The sequence below is a fragment of the Corvus kubaryi genome, unplaced genomic scaffold (genome assembly GCF_017639235.1).
Source record: "Corvus kubaryi isolate FWS band 111438036 unplaced genomic scaffold, C.kubaryi_AGA036_p1.0 64843, whole genome shotgun sequence".
Lineage (NCBI taxonomy): Eukaryota > Metazoa > Chordata > Aves > Passeriformes > Corvidae > Corvus > Corvus kubaryi.
The window spans coordinates 171,625-189,550 of record NW_024581551.1 but is presented as its reverse complement, the minus strand read 5'-3'; the positions used below and the strand labels follow the sequence as shown (position 1 = coordinate 189,550).

Genomic DNA, 17,926 nt, shown 5'->3' with positions numbered 1-17,926 from the left:
TAGTTTTTGAAGCCAGTGGCAAAGTACTTAGCAAACCTAATACTGAATTACAATTATTTTGGGGTTTTTAAAATTAAAATAGTCATAATCCATATTTAAATGACCTAATTATTTTAAAACATATTATTCCATCATTTTTGTGAAATATTTACCACAAAGATAAGTTTTTGTACTACTTTGCAATCAGAATCATCTCAAGGCAAGCAGAACACATCAATCTTTCAAAATCTATTTTTAAATATAAAATTAGCCTCTTGATGCATGCTTAAAATTAAAACTACAAAATACACATTTAACTCCAAAAACCTAAGAAGAAGCTGCATGCAAATACTCAAACAAATCGAATTGGATCTCTTATTTACAGGGTACATGCAGCATAGAATGCTATTCTACAATATGCTATTAAAACCAATAAAAATACATTACATTATGTATAAAATACCGAAGTATCAATCTTAACCATATATAAGACAGGAGAAGACAACTTACGGGTAGGATTCTGAAAGCTGCTGAGCTATTTTGTAAGCTGTGGGATCCCTGTCTAGTGCATACACCGTGATGTCGCTGGCTTTCTCTAAAAGAGCTGCTGTGTGGCCTCCAGCTCCAAACGTCATATCGAGGAAGCGCTGTTGAGTGAAAACACAAACACCTTTTATCTTAGAGCAGTGATAAACTGATGGTTGATTTAAAACTTATTTTGATAATCTCCCTAATATACTAGAGGAAAATATACCATTGCCTTTTTGGAAATATTTTTGTATTTTCTGCAGAATTGCAATTGTGTCAGAATAATCTTTTGCCAAAAAAAAAAAAACCAACAAAAAAAACCCCCAAAAAAACCAAACACCCACAAACAAAAAAATAAAAACACCCAACCAAACAATACCAAAAGAAAAAAAAAGCCTTCTCTCTCGTACCTGGGAAGGGTGATTGTGACATCAAACTTCATATTGAGATAAAGTGAATGGAAAAGGCTGCTAACTCCCAGCCACATCATGGAAGAGAATGTCTGGAGCAAACAGTTTGCCTGCAAAGATGGGAGTCTAGGGAACTGGTGAGCAAGTTCCAACTGGTCCCAGCTCGAGAAAGAAAGGAAGAAGAAGAAAGGCAGCTGAGATAAGACTCTGGAAAGGTGAACACTGCTCTCCTGACAGCTCTGCAGTTTCTGTAGATTCATTCTAGAGAAGTTTCTATAGTCAGTGTCCATCTGACCAACAGGCTGACCAGGAGGTTTTGCTCCTGAGACCTTCCAAAGAAACAGTGACTTGGGACACAGTCAGCCACCTTGAACCAAGACAGGCTGGGCTATGTAAGTCTAAGGGGAGAAGATTAGTAGAACTTAATGCTGTTTTAAGTCTTCTTTCACCTACAAAAGAGCAGTAGTGTTTCTAGAAGCTGCCGTATGCCCCTTCTTCCTTTGGCCTAACAACACTGGTACTTGACTGATTAAAAGTCAGGAACTATTTTTGTTGACAGAAATAACTGGCTCGTCACTTAGCAATGCAGTGGTTGTATGACCGCAATTCCACTCAGGAAATATTTTCTTTAAAAATTACTAAGTAAGTATCTATAATTCTATAGTCTAGCGAAAGCATACTGGAGCACAGAAAGAAAAGGATTTTTATTGCTTTTATGACAATGTATCTAAACCAAACTAGAAATGTGACTTACTCTCCCACCTCGGTATTCCCGTAAGACTTTTCTCTCAGTTGATTGAACTGACCTCTGTTGACTGGGGAAACTCACGCTAAACTAGAAAAACAAATTCTCCAGATATTTCAATATTAATATCTGTGGGGGGGAGGGGGGGGTCCCACTTCTCAAATTATTTTTTATGTGAAGCAGGTTTTGAAGACTACTTATCAGCTACAATCATATTAAATAGAAATTAATACGACCTAAACTTATTCTCACAAATTATACACCCAAAGGATAAGCACATTTTAAGTGAAATTTTCCAATTTAACTCTTGAAAGAACTAAGATTCAACCACAAATTCCTTTGGATAAGAACGGAAATTCAAAGGCAATGAAGAGCCAAACATTTTTCCAGAAACATATTTTAGAAAACATAAAGACTTACATATGGAAATCCCATAATAATAATAATAATATTATGATAATACTTATGAGACTAATAATATAACTCTACTGAGGCTAAAAGTAAGAGCAAATTATGATCTTCTAAGATCTTTAGGCTGCATTATTCAACACAATTTCTTTGTGCTATACTATCATGTTTCCTAAGCTTATGCTCTAGAAGGAAAAACTTCCTACAGTGTTTTACAAAGTTAATGAAGGAAACAAAATTTAGTTGGGTGATCACCCAATATTAAATTGCATCACTCCTATGAAGAAATAAAGCACTGACCCAGAATTTTTTGTAAGCAATATCTATAAGACAAAACTATGTTACAGAAGACATACCATCCATACTATATAAATGCTCCCACAACCTATTTAAGCATTCTGATTTATCTTCTGCCATAACAAAAACAAAAGTATACTCATTGAACCCAATTTATAAACACAAAACTGAAACAGTTAAAAAATGTGGTTGTTTCTTTAATACAACTGAACATAAGAATTTAGCTAGAGTTTGAACATACTTGCATATGCTAAAAATTCCAAGCATTTTCTCTGTAAGTTCTCATATACCACTAAGATTCAGAGAAGCTCTCTTATGACAAAGGTTCCAATCAGTTTGGGCTTTCTTTGCACTGTACTATTACTTCTACTACACCCGCAAAAATCCAATACTGGCTGTTGAAAGGGATATTAAACTAATTAGCGACTTTTTAATTATCTCTCTTCAATGAAAATTATTAATATAAAAATGTAATTGTTAACTCTGCATTTAGCTTAGAAAATTGCAAAAATGAACATGAGTTCTAGAAAATATACAAATTCTCTTAAATTACTCTTAAAATTTCCAAGGTAAATCTGATATGCTTTGATTTCCACTCAAGTTATTTCCATTTAATCCTTACCAGAAGTAATGTACATAAGCAATAAAGAGACCTCCAACTTTTAAATTCTAATTCTGTAGGGAAATCCATTTAGAAAAATCCCTTCAGAAATATGTGGAGGAACAACAGAAAATTAAAACCACCTTTTTATTTTTTTTGTATAGGATTAACCCACTCAGAAATGCACTCAAAAAACTTAGTCACAACAGTCCCAAGTGTAATTTAGGATTGCACTTATTCTGCAGCAACACATTAGAATCAAAACCAATCTAAATTACATCATAATTCCTCTTGGAAAAAAAAAAGTTTAATCAGCATGAGTCACGTCTTCATGGTTAGGTTTGGTTGTTTTGTTTAAAAAAACAAACAAATGCTCTTATTCTTTATCATAGCTAGAAAACTAGGAAGAAAATTTTCAAAAACATCAATATTATCTTTCCTAAAACAGACCTACAGTGTTGGCAGAAAGAGTCACAGAAGGTATAGAAGTGTCAGAAGAGCTACTTCGATCTTTAAAATAAAATACTTTGGAATAATAATTTTATTCCACTTAAACTCACTAGTAACATTAATTTCCAGGAAATAGTCTTTTCCCACTAATATGTTTAACTACTGGTTTATTTCTTGCATGTCTGTCTTCTAAACATCTAACTCTTCTTTGGTCATCTCCAGAAAGTATTGAACAGATTTGATCCTTCTTTCACCAACACTTCTATACCACAGAGAAAGTCCTTTGTTTCATCATGTTTGAACAGCAAAATATGAAAAGATAAATTAGGTACCTTTTTGGCCAAATCTCCAGACAATTTTGATTTTTTTAAGCAATATGTAATACTGGGGTTTTTTTTCCAGATGAATTTTTGAAGATCTTATAGCTCATTCAAGAATACTTATATTTTGTTTAACAGTCTCACCTTTCCTCACAGACATCTGCTTCTGCTTTCATTCATTTTAAATTTGATAAACTTTAAGCTTGATAAGCCCTTTATACATGCTGAATAGTAATGAACCATACAGAAGATCTTGAAAATACTAGCAATGCAAAGTAGAGAAGAGAAGGATAGGAGTCATTGTACCATGACACAGTGACAAACTCTCAAAATCTGACAGCATTGAAAAGCTTTAGTTAAGAATCCATGCAAGCACCTGTGAATGAACACATGCCCACTGAATTCCACTGCCCTTTCTGAAAGAACCAACAAAAACCAGCCAAACCTTTAAGCAACAGTAGACGTGATCTTTAACCAGAGGGCACTAGATACAAGAGGATACAGCTGGGATTCAATCCACATTCAGTTTCTCATAATCTAGCTGTTCCACTCAGAAGCCACTCTTTGTATCCAGAACCTAAAAAAAACAGCTATCACCTTAAGTTATCAAATAGAATGGTTATGATATTAACATGACCATTTTGGAGCATTGATCAGATTTGAAATTAATCACTATAGTATCCTGCTTCATAATATGCTTCTTATATATTCCATCCATCTTTCATGCCTGAAATAAAAGATGCTTCATTTTTTCTTCCTCTTTCTCTCTTGCCTACTAGTTTTTAATCAAATAAAATTAAACTACATTTTATCCTCCTGGTCCTATAAATACTGGAAAAGATTATTACATGAATTTCTCCTGCAGTGACTCACCATTCCATTGCTAAGTTATGACAGTCCCATCAGAGTCCCCTTGGGAATTTTATAATCAGTTTGTGACTGTACATTTTAGAAACAATTTGGCTCTTTCATGACATACAGATAACAACAAACATTTCACAGCTTTCATTTTACAACTAGCTCTAGTATAGTTATAGAAATACAAAGAGTTTACCATTTTACTATACAAAACTTTTTACTGAAAAGCTCTAATAATAAATACCTTTTAAGTATTTCATTTTACTATGACTGATCTGTAATTCCTCTAGTGATTATGTTCCACATGTAATAAAGTTTACTCCACAATGCTTAATAGCCTTTGTGATTATTTTTCCTTTGCTGTGTAACAAAATGAGATTGCAGAACTTACACAAAATTGAAACTCAAACGTGACATACATAAATTGAAACTACATAATACTCATTTTAAAAAACTTACTATTTCAGTATTTTCCACTCTGCTCTTTCTATCTTTTTAAAGGCAAGAACTTTATACCCTTTTTAAAGTAATTTGATCCCTTAGATGCACAACTTTATTTTCCCCTACTAACCTTAATTATTTCAAGCGCTCCATCAGACGATCTTTCAAAAAACATTTTTTCTTCCTCTCACAACCCTGACATTGTCTGAAAGAGTACTTCAACATATTGGACAACAACATCTCAAAGAGACTTTGGTAAATTGCACTAAATATCTAAGACATACTGAGTTAGAATATAGGACATGAAGTCTTATGCCAAACAATCTTCTGTCCTGGGTATCAGTACTTCATGAGCAGTCCCTCTCTTTTCCACTGTCGACCATGCGACAAACTCCTGCCATTTACCTTTTTTTTTTAGACAAATTGTATAGCCTTGTTCACACTTACACAATACCAAAAGATCATTAATACATTATGATAAACTAGCACACAAGGCATTTGCCACAGCTCTTTCCAACAGGTAACATTAATTTCTTGTAAAAACAGAAAGCCTGTTATTCCCCAAAAAGTGACCTTGCACTGCATAATTATTTATTCAATCCCCAGTCCTGTTTATCCACTTTTTCTACTAAAGAAAAAAAACAAATTAAAAATCTGAATTGACAATGACCATCTCACCTGCTTTCAGCAAGTGTAATCACCTAAACCATCTTACCTCCAAGTTCTCTGATTAAAAATAAAATAAATAAAAATCAACTTCAAAACAACCTTCCTGGGAAAATGCCTTTCCTTCCTCCAGTCCTGTTTCACGCTTCCTTCAATGATTTAACACACAACCACAGAAGAGACAACTGTACAACTATTCCCCTCTGATACTCTTATATCCTGTTGTTGGCATTTGTCCCCTTTTTGTCTAAAGAAATGTTTCATTGAATGGCAGCCATTCAAGTATAGTGAGTAGAAGATTTTGCAGTACTCCTCCCAAATTAAATGCTCATAAGAATCACCAGACTTAGAAGGTAATGAAGACAGCTATCATGTCATGGAAAGACAAACTGACATGACATAAATTATAGTGCATGACCTCTGTATAATGTAAAACTCATTAAATTTTGCCATTTGCAGTATTATGTATCAAAATTGGTCCAGGTATAGTTTTCAGAGGAGAACCTTACTCCAAGTTTACTTAATAGCCAAAAAAAGGAAAAAGAATCCTACCTAATCAGTTACCTCTTTTACCTAACGGGAAAGACATACTTCCTGAGTTGCAAAAAAACAAGTAATGCTGTTTTCAGAATAGAAAACAATATGAATGTTAAGTTTAAAACATGAGCAGAAGAACAGCAAAAAAAATGAATACCAAGTTTAAAATATGAGCAGAAGAAAAATTAACTTGCAAAAACTACACACTTTGCCAGTATCGTATCAATACTATATACAACATTTTAACAGTGAGACATGCCTGATGGAGGACTTTCCACTCAAAACTGGGTTTCACAAATGATAAACTAGAACTTTCCTGTGGGAGAAAGGAAATATATCCACAAACCCTGCTGCAACAGGCAGGAACACAGCCCCAGTACCTCACCATTCACATTTCATCTTCCAGAAGAAAAAACAAGAGTTACAAAGAATGACAATTATGAAATCAGTATCTTTTCAGTTTTACCAATTATGAAATTAGAATATTTTCAAGAAACTTGCATAACATCTTTGTTTTGAAAATGGTACTCTTTCCACTTTTTACAGGCTTGAAAAAAAACCCAAAAACAGAATACCGATTTATTTAAAACATGCTACAAAGAAAAACTGAAGAACAGCTATCCAGCATTCAACCTATGCTGCCTAATTTTTAGCTCGCTAGAAGAAAAGGAAACACCTGGAAACTAGTTCCTGAAGGAAGAAAAATAAAATGGAGACTCTTTCATGCATGCAAATGTCAAGGTAACAATATTTTTTCTTGGAGTATTATTATACTGAATAGTCTAACAAAAGTATGTTCACAAAAATGAATGGTACATGATGAGGGCAATGGTTACATGATGAGAGAAATAGGTTCTGTAATATTTCTGTAATATTAAAGCCACCATCAACTAGTGTATTCCAAGCCAATCAAAGCTAGGTCAAAGTGCTTCTCTCTGCTTTTACTGATCTTTCTCAGTGGGATGTCAAGCCAACATTTTTCGCAGTAATAGATTTTTCATACTTGAAATGAGAGCTAGTGTATGCTTGTAAATGCAAAGAAGGTCAAACAACTAGGATGTTTGTTAAGGCTAACAGTAAATATTTATTACTGCATTGCCAGGCACTGTTGGTCCGTATCAAAGTATTTACTCTTATTTTATTTGTATCTTTTCCATCTCTTTGTGGAAAAAAGTCCTGAGAACAGAAAAGTAATAGAAACAAAATAATCAAAACATTGAAAGATGCTTTTTGCTACTTCATTCTTCTGGTGTGTCTACGATGAGTCATGTTCTCTAAACTTGTTGTCTGAATTTCCTTGTTATTCACAACAGAAATTGTTCATTGTCACAACACAACTTGTTTTCCACTCTGCTTTACTTTTCAAATATCAACTCTAAGTGCAATAAAATACATCTGACCTCTTAATCAAACACCTTGAATTTTCTACAGCTTACCATTTTAAGACAGTCAACTATTTAATATACACTAAGTATAACAAGCTGAATTGAAGTGGGGAGTAGTGACAACAAATTCTACAGGAGTCTTTTTCTAGCAGTGACTTTTCCAAGAAATAGCTGGTCTGCTTTATCCTTTTATTACCACATCTTTCACAACTAATCACTGCAAAGGTATGAATAGAGACATTTTAAAAACAGTTATTTTTGTCAGTGTTTCTTGAACAACGCACACAGACCATTGTTTGGGCACATATTTTAAAGTCTGCTTTAGCTCCTTAGTAATTTATTTTCCTTCTGCAAAGCTCAAAATTGAAAATTAATGTTCAGTGCTGGCCTTTGTTAAAACCAACCTCACTGAACCTATAGCTTCAATAAACACAGAGAGAAAATTAATCAGAAGGACAAATGAAATCTATAATCTTTTCCTTCTAAGAGGAAGGAAAAACACATGCAAACTTCAGCTTATTTTCTTCCAATCATCTAAATACAGGGATTCTGTTAAAAAACAACATGAAACAGAACTTATACTACAGGGAACTTCCAATCCTATTCCAGCCAACAGGCCAGACTTATAATACCCAAAATCCTAAACAGGCATCTGGTAGGAGATAGTGGCAAACACTTCTTTAAGAAGGCAACCCTCCCAAAACCACAGCTCACTCCACAACCAGTCTCCACACAGAATTACAGATGTTAAGACTGGTATGCATGGAGAACAAAGGGAAACCTCTGGGAGCAAATACACCAATTCTGACCCCACGAGACTATCAATAAGAACACAGCTAGTGCACACATAAATTCATACACATGTACAAAATCTTACTAGCAGAAAGAACTACCATTTGAAAAAGTTAGTGCTTAAAAACCCAAACTTATCAAGCTAGAACTGTTCTGATCTGCTGCCTCCTTCTTCCCAGATAGCAGTAGTAATTAATGACAATAAATACGCCTCATGATATTCTGACTAGTTTTCTGAATTTCAACAGAAGACCAATTACAACTTCAATGGATGAGCAAAGGCTTTTCATCCTAGAACGCATCTGGTCTATATGGCAGAAGACAGGAAAAATGTTCTGTTGCTTTGAAATCCATAATACTTACCCAAATTAAGTTACTAACATTTCATTCAGGCCCTTCTAATAGCTATTCTGACATTCTTTGGGATACAGCCAAAACGTACAAGGATTTGCATGTTGTTGAGGTTTTTCTTTAATTCCACTTCTTTATTACTTCATCAAAATGCTTTGAATTTACCATGATGCACCTTAAAAACCAGGAATCTATGGAGATATTGAAGTGCTTTAAGATAAATGTCCAAGTGGATGGAGAAACAAAAATGTTTTCAGAAAAAAACTTCCCATGTTGCAACATGCAGCAACATATTACATTATAATTTAGGAACAGAAAAATATTATTATTTTCTTTTTTAATACTATTTTTAATGCACAAGGAGATTACATATATATAGTTCAGTTCAGTACATGCAAACCCATGAACACTAAAAAAATGGTGTTCAGTAACTTTAAATACTATGTAAAGATACAACTAGCTTTCTATATCAACAAAGTAGACTAAGCTATTTAGTCCAAATTAATTTACAATCTCCAAAAACTGAAGTTAATGCTTTTCACTATCATTAAACTGTATATACATGCATCATATGCTGTACAATGAAAATCAATTCAAGCTGCAGAAGCTGGACAACCAAGTACCATGGAGCTCTAAAACTTATTTTGCCCCACTGCCTTAACATGGCAAGGTGTTAGTTCCACGTGACAGGAGAAATGGGTGTTAATGTCTTCACAAATGAGTTGATCGGAAAGGACCAATCGGGCCCTGGAAGAGTGCGTGTGGGGGTCGTTACGAACACCAAGCTGAGCACATTTGTTGCATAGTCCAGCACAGTGAATTTCTGAACTTTAGAGGAAAAGTGCGCAGGCTTAATAGACTTATGAATATTAACTTCTCTGCCCAGGGTGGGCTGAAAGCTCATTTAATGGTCATACAATGCACGATGTGGGGAGGATACATGTTCAAGGAGGAATATCTGGTAGGCAATTTGGGAAGGCTTTGCCTTCCTAGTCCCTCAGCCAATGAGGAAAGGAGGAGGGCAACATGCAGCCGGGAGTTTAGGATTAAAGGAGGCTGCATCCTCCAAAACCTCGAGAGAGATCTCACAAGGTTATGGCCTAGTGGACACTCTCTTTTTATTCAAATAAAGTTGATTCTTGCAAGACTCCTCTGTCTCCTTTGTGGATGCTGGCCTTTCACAGTGTGATTTCCCACACACACATAAGTCAGTTAAGCTATTTCTGGGACCAAGGTGATTTAAAGCATTCTCACACTACCAAAACCCTATACCTGCTATAGAAAATGTTTTTCAATTAACAGATAATATAATGTTTCTGAGATGATGTTATGCTCTAAAGCAGATGTTTTCATAAAAAAACTGAATGAAAGGAAAAAAACCTGTTCCATAGCAAAGTATTTTAAAAGAAAGCAGAAGTGTCAGGTTTATGTATTTTCACCCTAATATCTGATCTAAACCTCATTTGCTGCTGAAATTGTTCACCAACAAAATAAACAGTACATTTCTCCAGTCGCTGTTTTACCAAGAACCAGCGAGAAACGACACAATCCAAATCCAAGGAGAAAAGGAATTATTATTTACACGCTAGGTCATGTATCTTTGTACGGGAGAGAGAATGATACGATTGGTCGCTTGACCAGCCACCCCCTAGAGAGATTGGCTGACGTTCTCTAACACCCATTCAAAATATTTTTTCCAGAGTACCAAAACAAGGCTGGAAAACAAACCCAGGTGCAAAATACAGAATTAGTTTACAAAACCATCTTTCACTCTTTCTCAGCTAAAGCATGAGAAAGAAGAACTTCACAAAGTGCTTCAGCAGCTGTTTTTCTCAGCTAGCTGTATGAGAAAGAAACTTCGTAAAATGCAAAGGCAGCTGGAAAATTCCTCTGCTCCTGCTTTTTAGCACCCACAATCTCCTACCCTCTTTCTCCAGATCACCTCCAAGGCATGCACAATTCAAGCCTACAATCAAGATTTCCACAAACTGTTGATTTAAAATCAAATTATGTCAGTATAGATTATCCCCTGGAGCTCTCTGACATGACAAACATGTTAAAAGTATTGTTTAGACATCCTGAAAACAGTAATTGAAAAGGCAAGTTTTTTACATTGAAGAAAAAAATTTCTCCTAAACACTTACCATGCATTCAACATTTGCATTTCTTACAGGACTATATATGCACTACATATCATTCTGTCGGTAATTTCCCACTAAAGCAGACAATCATCATTTCATCTTCTTTCCTAAATGGACTGAGCTTTTTTTAAAGAAATTTTACTATCAGTAAAATTTCAAAGTACAGCAAAACATATGAGTCTAAAAGATATTATGTGAGATATCTACAGAAAATCTTCGTTCTGCAGCTCATCACTTTTGAAGCCACATGTCTTGGAGCAGTTTGGACAGATCATGACCAAATATACCAGAAAAGAAAAAAAAAATTTAGGACTGTCCTTTCTTAACACATGTTCTGAACAACACAGACCAGAAAATTATAAAAACCAACAGAAAGCTAAATTTTAATTGTGTAATAATTTTGAAGGCACTTCTAAGGTATAACTTTGTCAGAGATAAAAAGGAAATAATTCCAAATCTCCTTACACAGAATCTATTTCGGGCATCATTTTGCATTTTAAGTTGCTTACAATTATTTCTGAACAAACTATGATGGTCATTGTGTGCAGCAAATGTACAAAAGGAACTTTGAACCGTTCCCCTTAGGTCGCTGTGAACATATTTAAATAACAATAAAAATAAAAAGCACATCTTTAAAACTTATGTAAATGAACATTTATAAACCAAAAAAAACCCAACCAAACCTATTAATTGCAGTGCCAGTGCAAAGTCACACACAGGTAAAGTCACTTACACCAGCTCAGTTACATCAAACAATCCAAAAGGTCGGTGTTGACATTGGAACATCTTATTATGGTAACAAACAATCTATTTAAAAGACACTAATGGAAGTAGGATCACTTTTCGTCTGAAAGACATATGGAGTCTTTTTTCTGTCAACTGAAGTTCATGGCTGGACTCAGCTTACAACTCTGATCGGACTAACACGCTTAAAACCCTACAGTGCGTAGAAATCTCACAAACATTCTCCTGTCAATAGCTAAAAGTTATTTTTGTAACATTATAAATAATACTTATTGATAGCAGTCCTTTCTTCTAATTGTACTTTTATAGGAAAATAACAATGCAAATATATGCTCAATTTATTTTGAGCATACCAGAGTAATGAAATAAAACCCAACCAATTAAACAAAACCAAAAACCAATCACAAACAAACAAACAAAAAAAGACAATCAAAATCCACAGCCCTCTCCAGAAGAACAAAATCTCCTTGAAAAATTATGTATTTTTATTGCCCATATTTGGCTGAAGTGTAAATCCAAGATCATAAGTTATACAAAGTTATCAATTCAATTACAGTATGAATGAAAGTTGCTGTTAAAAGTAATTTACTCTTAATATCAAAAAAATCTACTCATCCAAACATTTTAAACACTTTTCTCATAGTAATATTATTTCACTTAATGTTCCTTACTGATTAAGTAATTGCCATTAAAAAAAAAAAAAAATCAGAAAACCACAACAGATTTTCAAATAAATTTCAAACAGATTATTCTTCTACAAGAGAAAGTCAAAAGGCAGTCATCTGGGAATAATCTCCAATTTGATTTTAACATCATTCATGCAATAAGATTATTATCTGTTTTTCCAGTAACCAAGTCGGCAAATTCTCATCTCTCCTTCTCTCTCTACTTAATTTCATTCTTTGTAACTCATATGCGAACATACTAAAAACTCTGAATCTCACTATCCAAAGGTGAAAGTATCATACATGCAGAAACCCAAAGTAACATGGCATTTGTCATCTTTTTGGAAATGTTAGCCTCCAAACAACATGAAGTACCATGTTTTCTTTGAAGCATGCAACAGAAGTCCCATTTCATAAGAAAGTTATCATGTAATTGAAGTCTTTGTCATAATACGAATTCAGAAAGGACCATGATATTTGTCTTTGGCAAGACCAAGTATAAAATGGCAAGGGAAGAAGAGACTGCTACCAAGAATGCAGGTTACATTAGTCCTCTTTTCAAAAAATTAATACATGGTAGAATTCAGCCATGTATTTATGAAATAACAAAAAATATTTTCAAATACTTGGTTTTTTTCTTTTACATTAAAATACCTCAAAAAATTTACAATTACTTAATTTTTTTTTTTTCAATTTTATAGGGTATTTTACAGCAATTGTTTGCCACATTGTAAAAAAACCCTATGACTACTCATAAAGTAACACTCTAACTGTAGCTAAACACAGTCACACTCTAAAACAAGTAGCAACATAGTTCATTTTTCAGTATTTAGAAATGCAAATCTTCATCAAGACAGAAGATTTAATGACCTCCAATACACTGTAACTGGAGATGTTCATATTCTCATCTAGTATGCAGATACAATACACTAATACATAATTAAAGAACAGGCAGTTACTGATTTATATTTATGTGAGATCAGCTTTACAAAAAGGAACATACTTCAGACTCACAGGCAATTAAAACCAGATTAATTTCCTACCACAAATATGAGTTCAAACTCCTAGTGAGAACAGCATGACTTGTAATTTACTTTTATACTCTTTATTACATTAATACAGCAATCAAAGCACAATACAGACCCTGAGAAAAACTGTCATTCACCACTGACAAAAAATAATGAGCATAAAGACCTTGTAGAACTATACAGTTTTCATATAATCTATTGATTAGAGAAGGCACCTACCCTTCAGAGCATAAAATCAAACACCAGGAATTCCCAGCCTCCTGTGGAAACTGTACAGGTGGTTCAATAGTAGAAGTCTTAGCAGCATGCAGTTATAATAATAAAATATCTTTAAAGTGTTGACATAAGTCAGTGAAAAAGAATGTGAATGCACAATCTGCAGTCTGAACAAGGGCCCCTTTACTTCCATTTTAAGGCAAAACCATTCTCAATTCTATCACCTGTGTACTTCAATATAGAATGCCAAGGTGGAAATCACAGAATACAATGGCATGACTTAACTATGCAAATTTTTGGAGTGGAGATTTTATTTTTTTTAAAAATAAGATATTCAGCTGTTAATTACAAAAAGAATAAACAAGTAGATTAAGAACATAATAAATCACATTTTGCACTGAAGTTGTTGAACTAATTGGTTGCATTTCAACATGACAGTATAGATACTATCATACGCCAAAAGCTGGAAAGAGGCAACATACCAAACTTCACTTTCTGGTAATGCTTTGTTTACCAACAAAGTACTGCCTGTGGCAACATGTTACACAAGGAGGAGCTGGTTTGGCTCACCTCTGTTAGTTCTTAGCAGCTGAAACAAGAAGCATAGAGCAACTATGTCTAACTTAATTACACAGATTAGATATAGACAGTTTTATTAACCAGTTCTAACACGGCATTGCTTGAAAACACAACAAACGGGCCCAATGATATTTAACATCCTACTGTAAAAAACTATTTTAAAAATCCCTACGAATACACAGAAAATAAGACAGCTTTTACTACAAAAAGAAAGAGTATAAATACAGTAAACTTCCTTACTCCCCTTTGTCTATTATTTATTGCCTGCAAACAAATTGTTTTACTCTCTTTTTTATAGTGATGCCTGTATGCCACAATCCTTTATTAGAGACCAAAGGAATTACCATTAGCAAAACTAACTTGCTTTATGAACTGTACACACATACAATACAGTTCTTTTCAAACAAACCTGTTATCTAACCCAAGATCAAACAAATGAGTATGACAGAGTAGAAAAGACCATACCGATAACAGTACCAATTCCATGTAATTGCAGATAAGCAGATCTCCCTCAGCACAAAGCAATTAAACGTGTTTATCTTCAGACCTAGAGTGCTTAGCTACCTTGGAATCAACATGCACAACTAGATGGGTCTGTGAGTTTTGTAATTGTTAGCTCTACCTTGTATTTTCATCCAAAAGTTGCACAAGAAAAGAAAAATTTAAAAAAAATTAAATTATAGTTTTAAATCATGTCTTCGACAAGCAGAATCTGAGCCACCAAGTGTGGTCTAATCCATGTTAGACATTTAACAGCTCAAACAGGATACAGGATTAAAAATAAAATTTTATCCTAGTGGTACTCATTTTTTCTTAATGAACTCTTACATAAAATTCCTTATGTTATTAAGCTTATTTTAAGACGGAAGGATTCTTCTGTTTTGAATACACACTATATTTAGCCACACAACACCCTCATCCATGTGGATGCACCCAGTTACTCTGCCTGTACAAACACGATACAAAAGAGAGCACGTACGAGGTGTTGCTGACCAATCTGAATTGTCTTCCATTTTCTTTCAATGAGTGGCATCACTCAAGGATAGCAGTATCTACTCTAAATACCATAGGTATGTCATCATCCTAAAAATCACTATATGAAAAAGTTAAATACCTTAATGCAAACCCTAGAACCATTATTTCTTTACTGTCAAAGCCTATGACAAATCATTCACTGTCCTGCATATGTTATTCAGCAGCAAGTAATAAAACAACAACATACCAGAGTTACAGAGGAAGGCAACAGCACAACTTGGAATAGCTCAGAAATGGTACCAAAATTCATGCAAAAAAAATGGCAAAGTCAAGTACTACTGATAAAACAGAAAGGAGGGGTGGGGAGGTCACAAAAATCACCTAAGTGCAGTTGAACAAGTCTAAAGGCAAATTAGAACTCAATGAAGGTTCATTGAATAAAAAACAACCAAATCCTAATACTTCAGATAGTTTAGGCTTTTCTAAAAGCAATGCACAAGATAGTCATGTTTGCTACTACACCAGTCATGACCTACAATTCATACATGAAACTTATTTTCCATAAAAATAATGTATATGTTGTCCACTCTTCCTGGTAGTATAATATTTTATACATATTTATATATATATACACTTACATATCACTGAGGAATGGAATTATGTCCACAAGAATCTGAAGTATATGCTTCATTGAGTCCACTTTGACAAACTCTTACATTACTGAAACTTCAGCTGACCCTGTTAATCAGCATTTTCTCTTATAAGCATTAGGAAAAAAATGACTGTGCAAGATTTTTAAATGCCATTAAAAATAACCTACTTCAAAAAGAGAATGTTTATTCTATGCTACAATCTTATTCTGCTTCCTAAAAAAAGCTGAAGTACAAATTTAACAACAGAAAATAGTTGGAAGGTTAATTTTAATATGATGCCTGCACTATGGACATTTTCTCCAGAAACCATTAAATAACATTTAATTCAAAAATTGGCATAAAGGCTAGAGGACCCTGTTGCTATGTTCCAGTTGCTCAGGTTTAAAATGAAACAAACCAGAGGATATCAGGTATGAAAACTTGATCAAGTCTCACTATCAGCATTCTTTACAGGATGCAACATGGGAGGGAAGCTTGTCAGTGTCACATGTACATCTACGCTACAAGGAATTACCACTGGCAATTCTTCTTAAGAGGTCACATCCCTTTACCAAAAATCTATATCCCTTATCACCCCAGACTCTGCAAATTACTTTTGACAGCATCAGTGATCATAAATTTATTCTCAAGGATCTGCATGAAAACATCTCAACAAAAACAGAAGAGACAGAAAATTTCACCCTACCCTATCCAACAGATACTGTACTTCAGCTAAAAAAACTAGCATGTCACATTGCAGGATATGAACCTACAAAGATCCTCCAGAAAATCCAAGCAATTTGATATAGCTCCTGGTGAAGAAAGCAGGGAAATTAACTAATTTTGAAACTTATATAAGAACAAAGACTGCAAATGTCGACACTACAGTAACACAGAAAATGTGCCTCACTTTGATGAAGAGACAGCACTTACATAAGCATTGCAAAATTAAGTATCATGCGTGGAACAGACCAGTAGGTCCCTTAACTAACAGATAAGCACAAATACATTCTCCAACTATTCTGGTCATGATGTATAGGCATTTAATATCTTTGAAACTAAGAATACAAACAGCAAAAAAGGGACATCTCTAAACATAATGTAAACATCGCACACAGAATCACAAAAAAAGCCCCACACCACATGTCTTGGTTTGAAAGACAGCTAAGGAAGGCAGAAGCCTCCCTTGGAACAGCATATATAACCCCTTTCCCTCCGAGTTATTATAATTTAGAAATCAAGGGATTTTAGGCAAAGATGTGGGAAATAGGAATAACAGTTCTTCACTATTATATATATAACCAGTCAAACAAACAGCAATAACGCTGGCAGTAACAGCAAACAATCACAAACCCAGTCCCAGCCTTCTCGGCTGTCGGGCCCTTTCCCCTCGGGTGCAGTTCCGCTCGCAGCCGGCAGGGGCGCTGGCGGCTCCCGGTGAGCAGGGCAGGTGCGATGGTTCCCCCGCGGCTGCAGGGGGCGCTCCGGAGCGAGCTCGGGGAGCACGCGGCACCAGTGGCCTGGGATCCCGGGAAGGGATGGAACAAAGAATCTTCACAAACCCCTGGACAGCTGGCCCCGGTGTCCGGCCAGACCCGCGGGAACAGCAGACTGGAATGGCAGGCTGGAACGGCAGGGACGAGCACAAATCCCGGACGGCAGTCGAGGAGTATCCAAACCGAGAAACACCCAAACACCCCCCCCTCCCCTCCCCCCCGGAGGTCAGGGCAGGCAGGGCAAGCACGGCTGCAACGCAGCGAAGGCTTGAATCAGCGGCGGGGCAGGGTGGCCACAGCCCGGCCTCCAGTGGGGCAGGGAAGGTGGGCCCCCGGGGATCCTGGGATCTTTCTCCAAAGAAAGAAAAACGGCCAAAAAGAACCAACAGCTTCTCTCTCCAAAAGCCTAGAGCAAACTGACCACACACCCAGGTGAAACAAAAGAGTAGCCAGGCACACTCCACCCCCAGTGGGTAACTCTTTGTTTCTTAAGTACCCAGCAATTAGCAACAGTATGGGGAAAATTCCTTTAACAGAAAAAAAACCTAGAACTCTTAAAACCCCAACACCACACAAACGTTAATTACCACCAAATTATGAATAAAGTTCATATATTGAAAGCACTGAATGCATCAGATATTCGCACTTTTCAGCAGATAACTGTGTTGAATGTGACCAATAA

At 35.2% G+C, this 17,926-nt stretch overlaps 1 protein-coding gene across 5 annotated transcripts in view; it reads right to left on the bottom strand.

The window, feature by feature from the left end:
• Positions 1-465: 465 nt before the first annotated feature.
• The window catches only part of LOC121672678 (putative methyltransferase-like protein 15P1), a 40,659-nt gene continuing 23,198 nt past the window's right edge, over positions 466-17,926 (bottom strand). For 2 of the 5 annotated variants that reach the window (XM_042045412.1, XM_042045414.1), the window contains one exon: positions 467-626. In XM_042045412.1, the coding sequence (XP_041901346.1) occupies positions 486-626 (141 nt within the window). In that variant the 3' untranslated portion in view covers positions 467-485. Of the gene's footprint in view, positions 627-917; positions 1,080-6,973; positions 8,725-17,926 lie in introns of those variants that run through there. The other 3 variants (XR_006018936.1, XR_006018938.1, XR_006018939.1) reach the window with 3 other exon arrangements.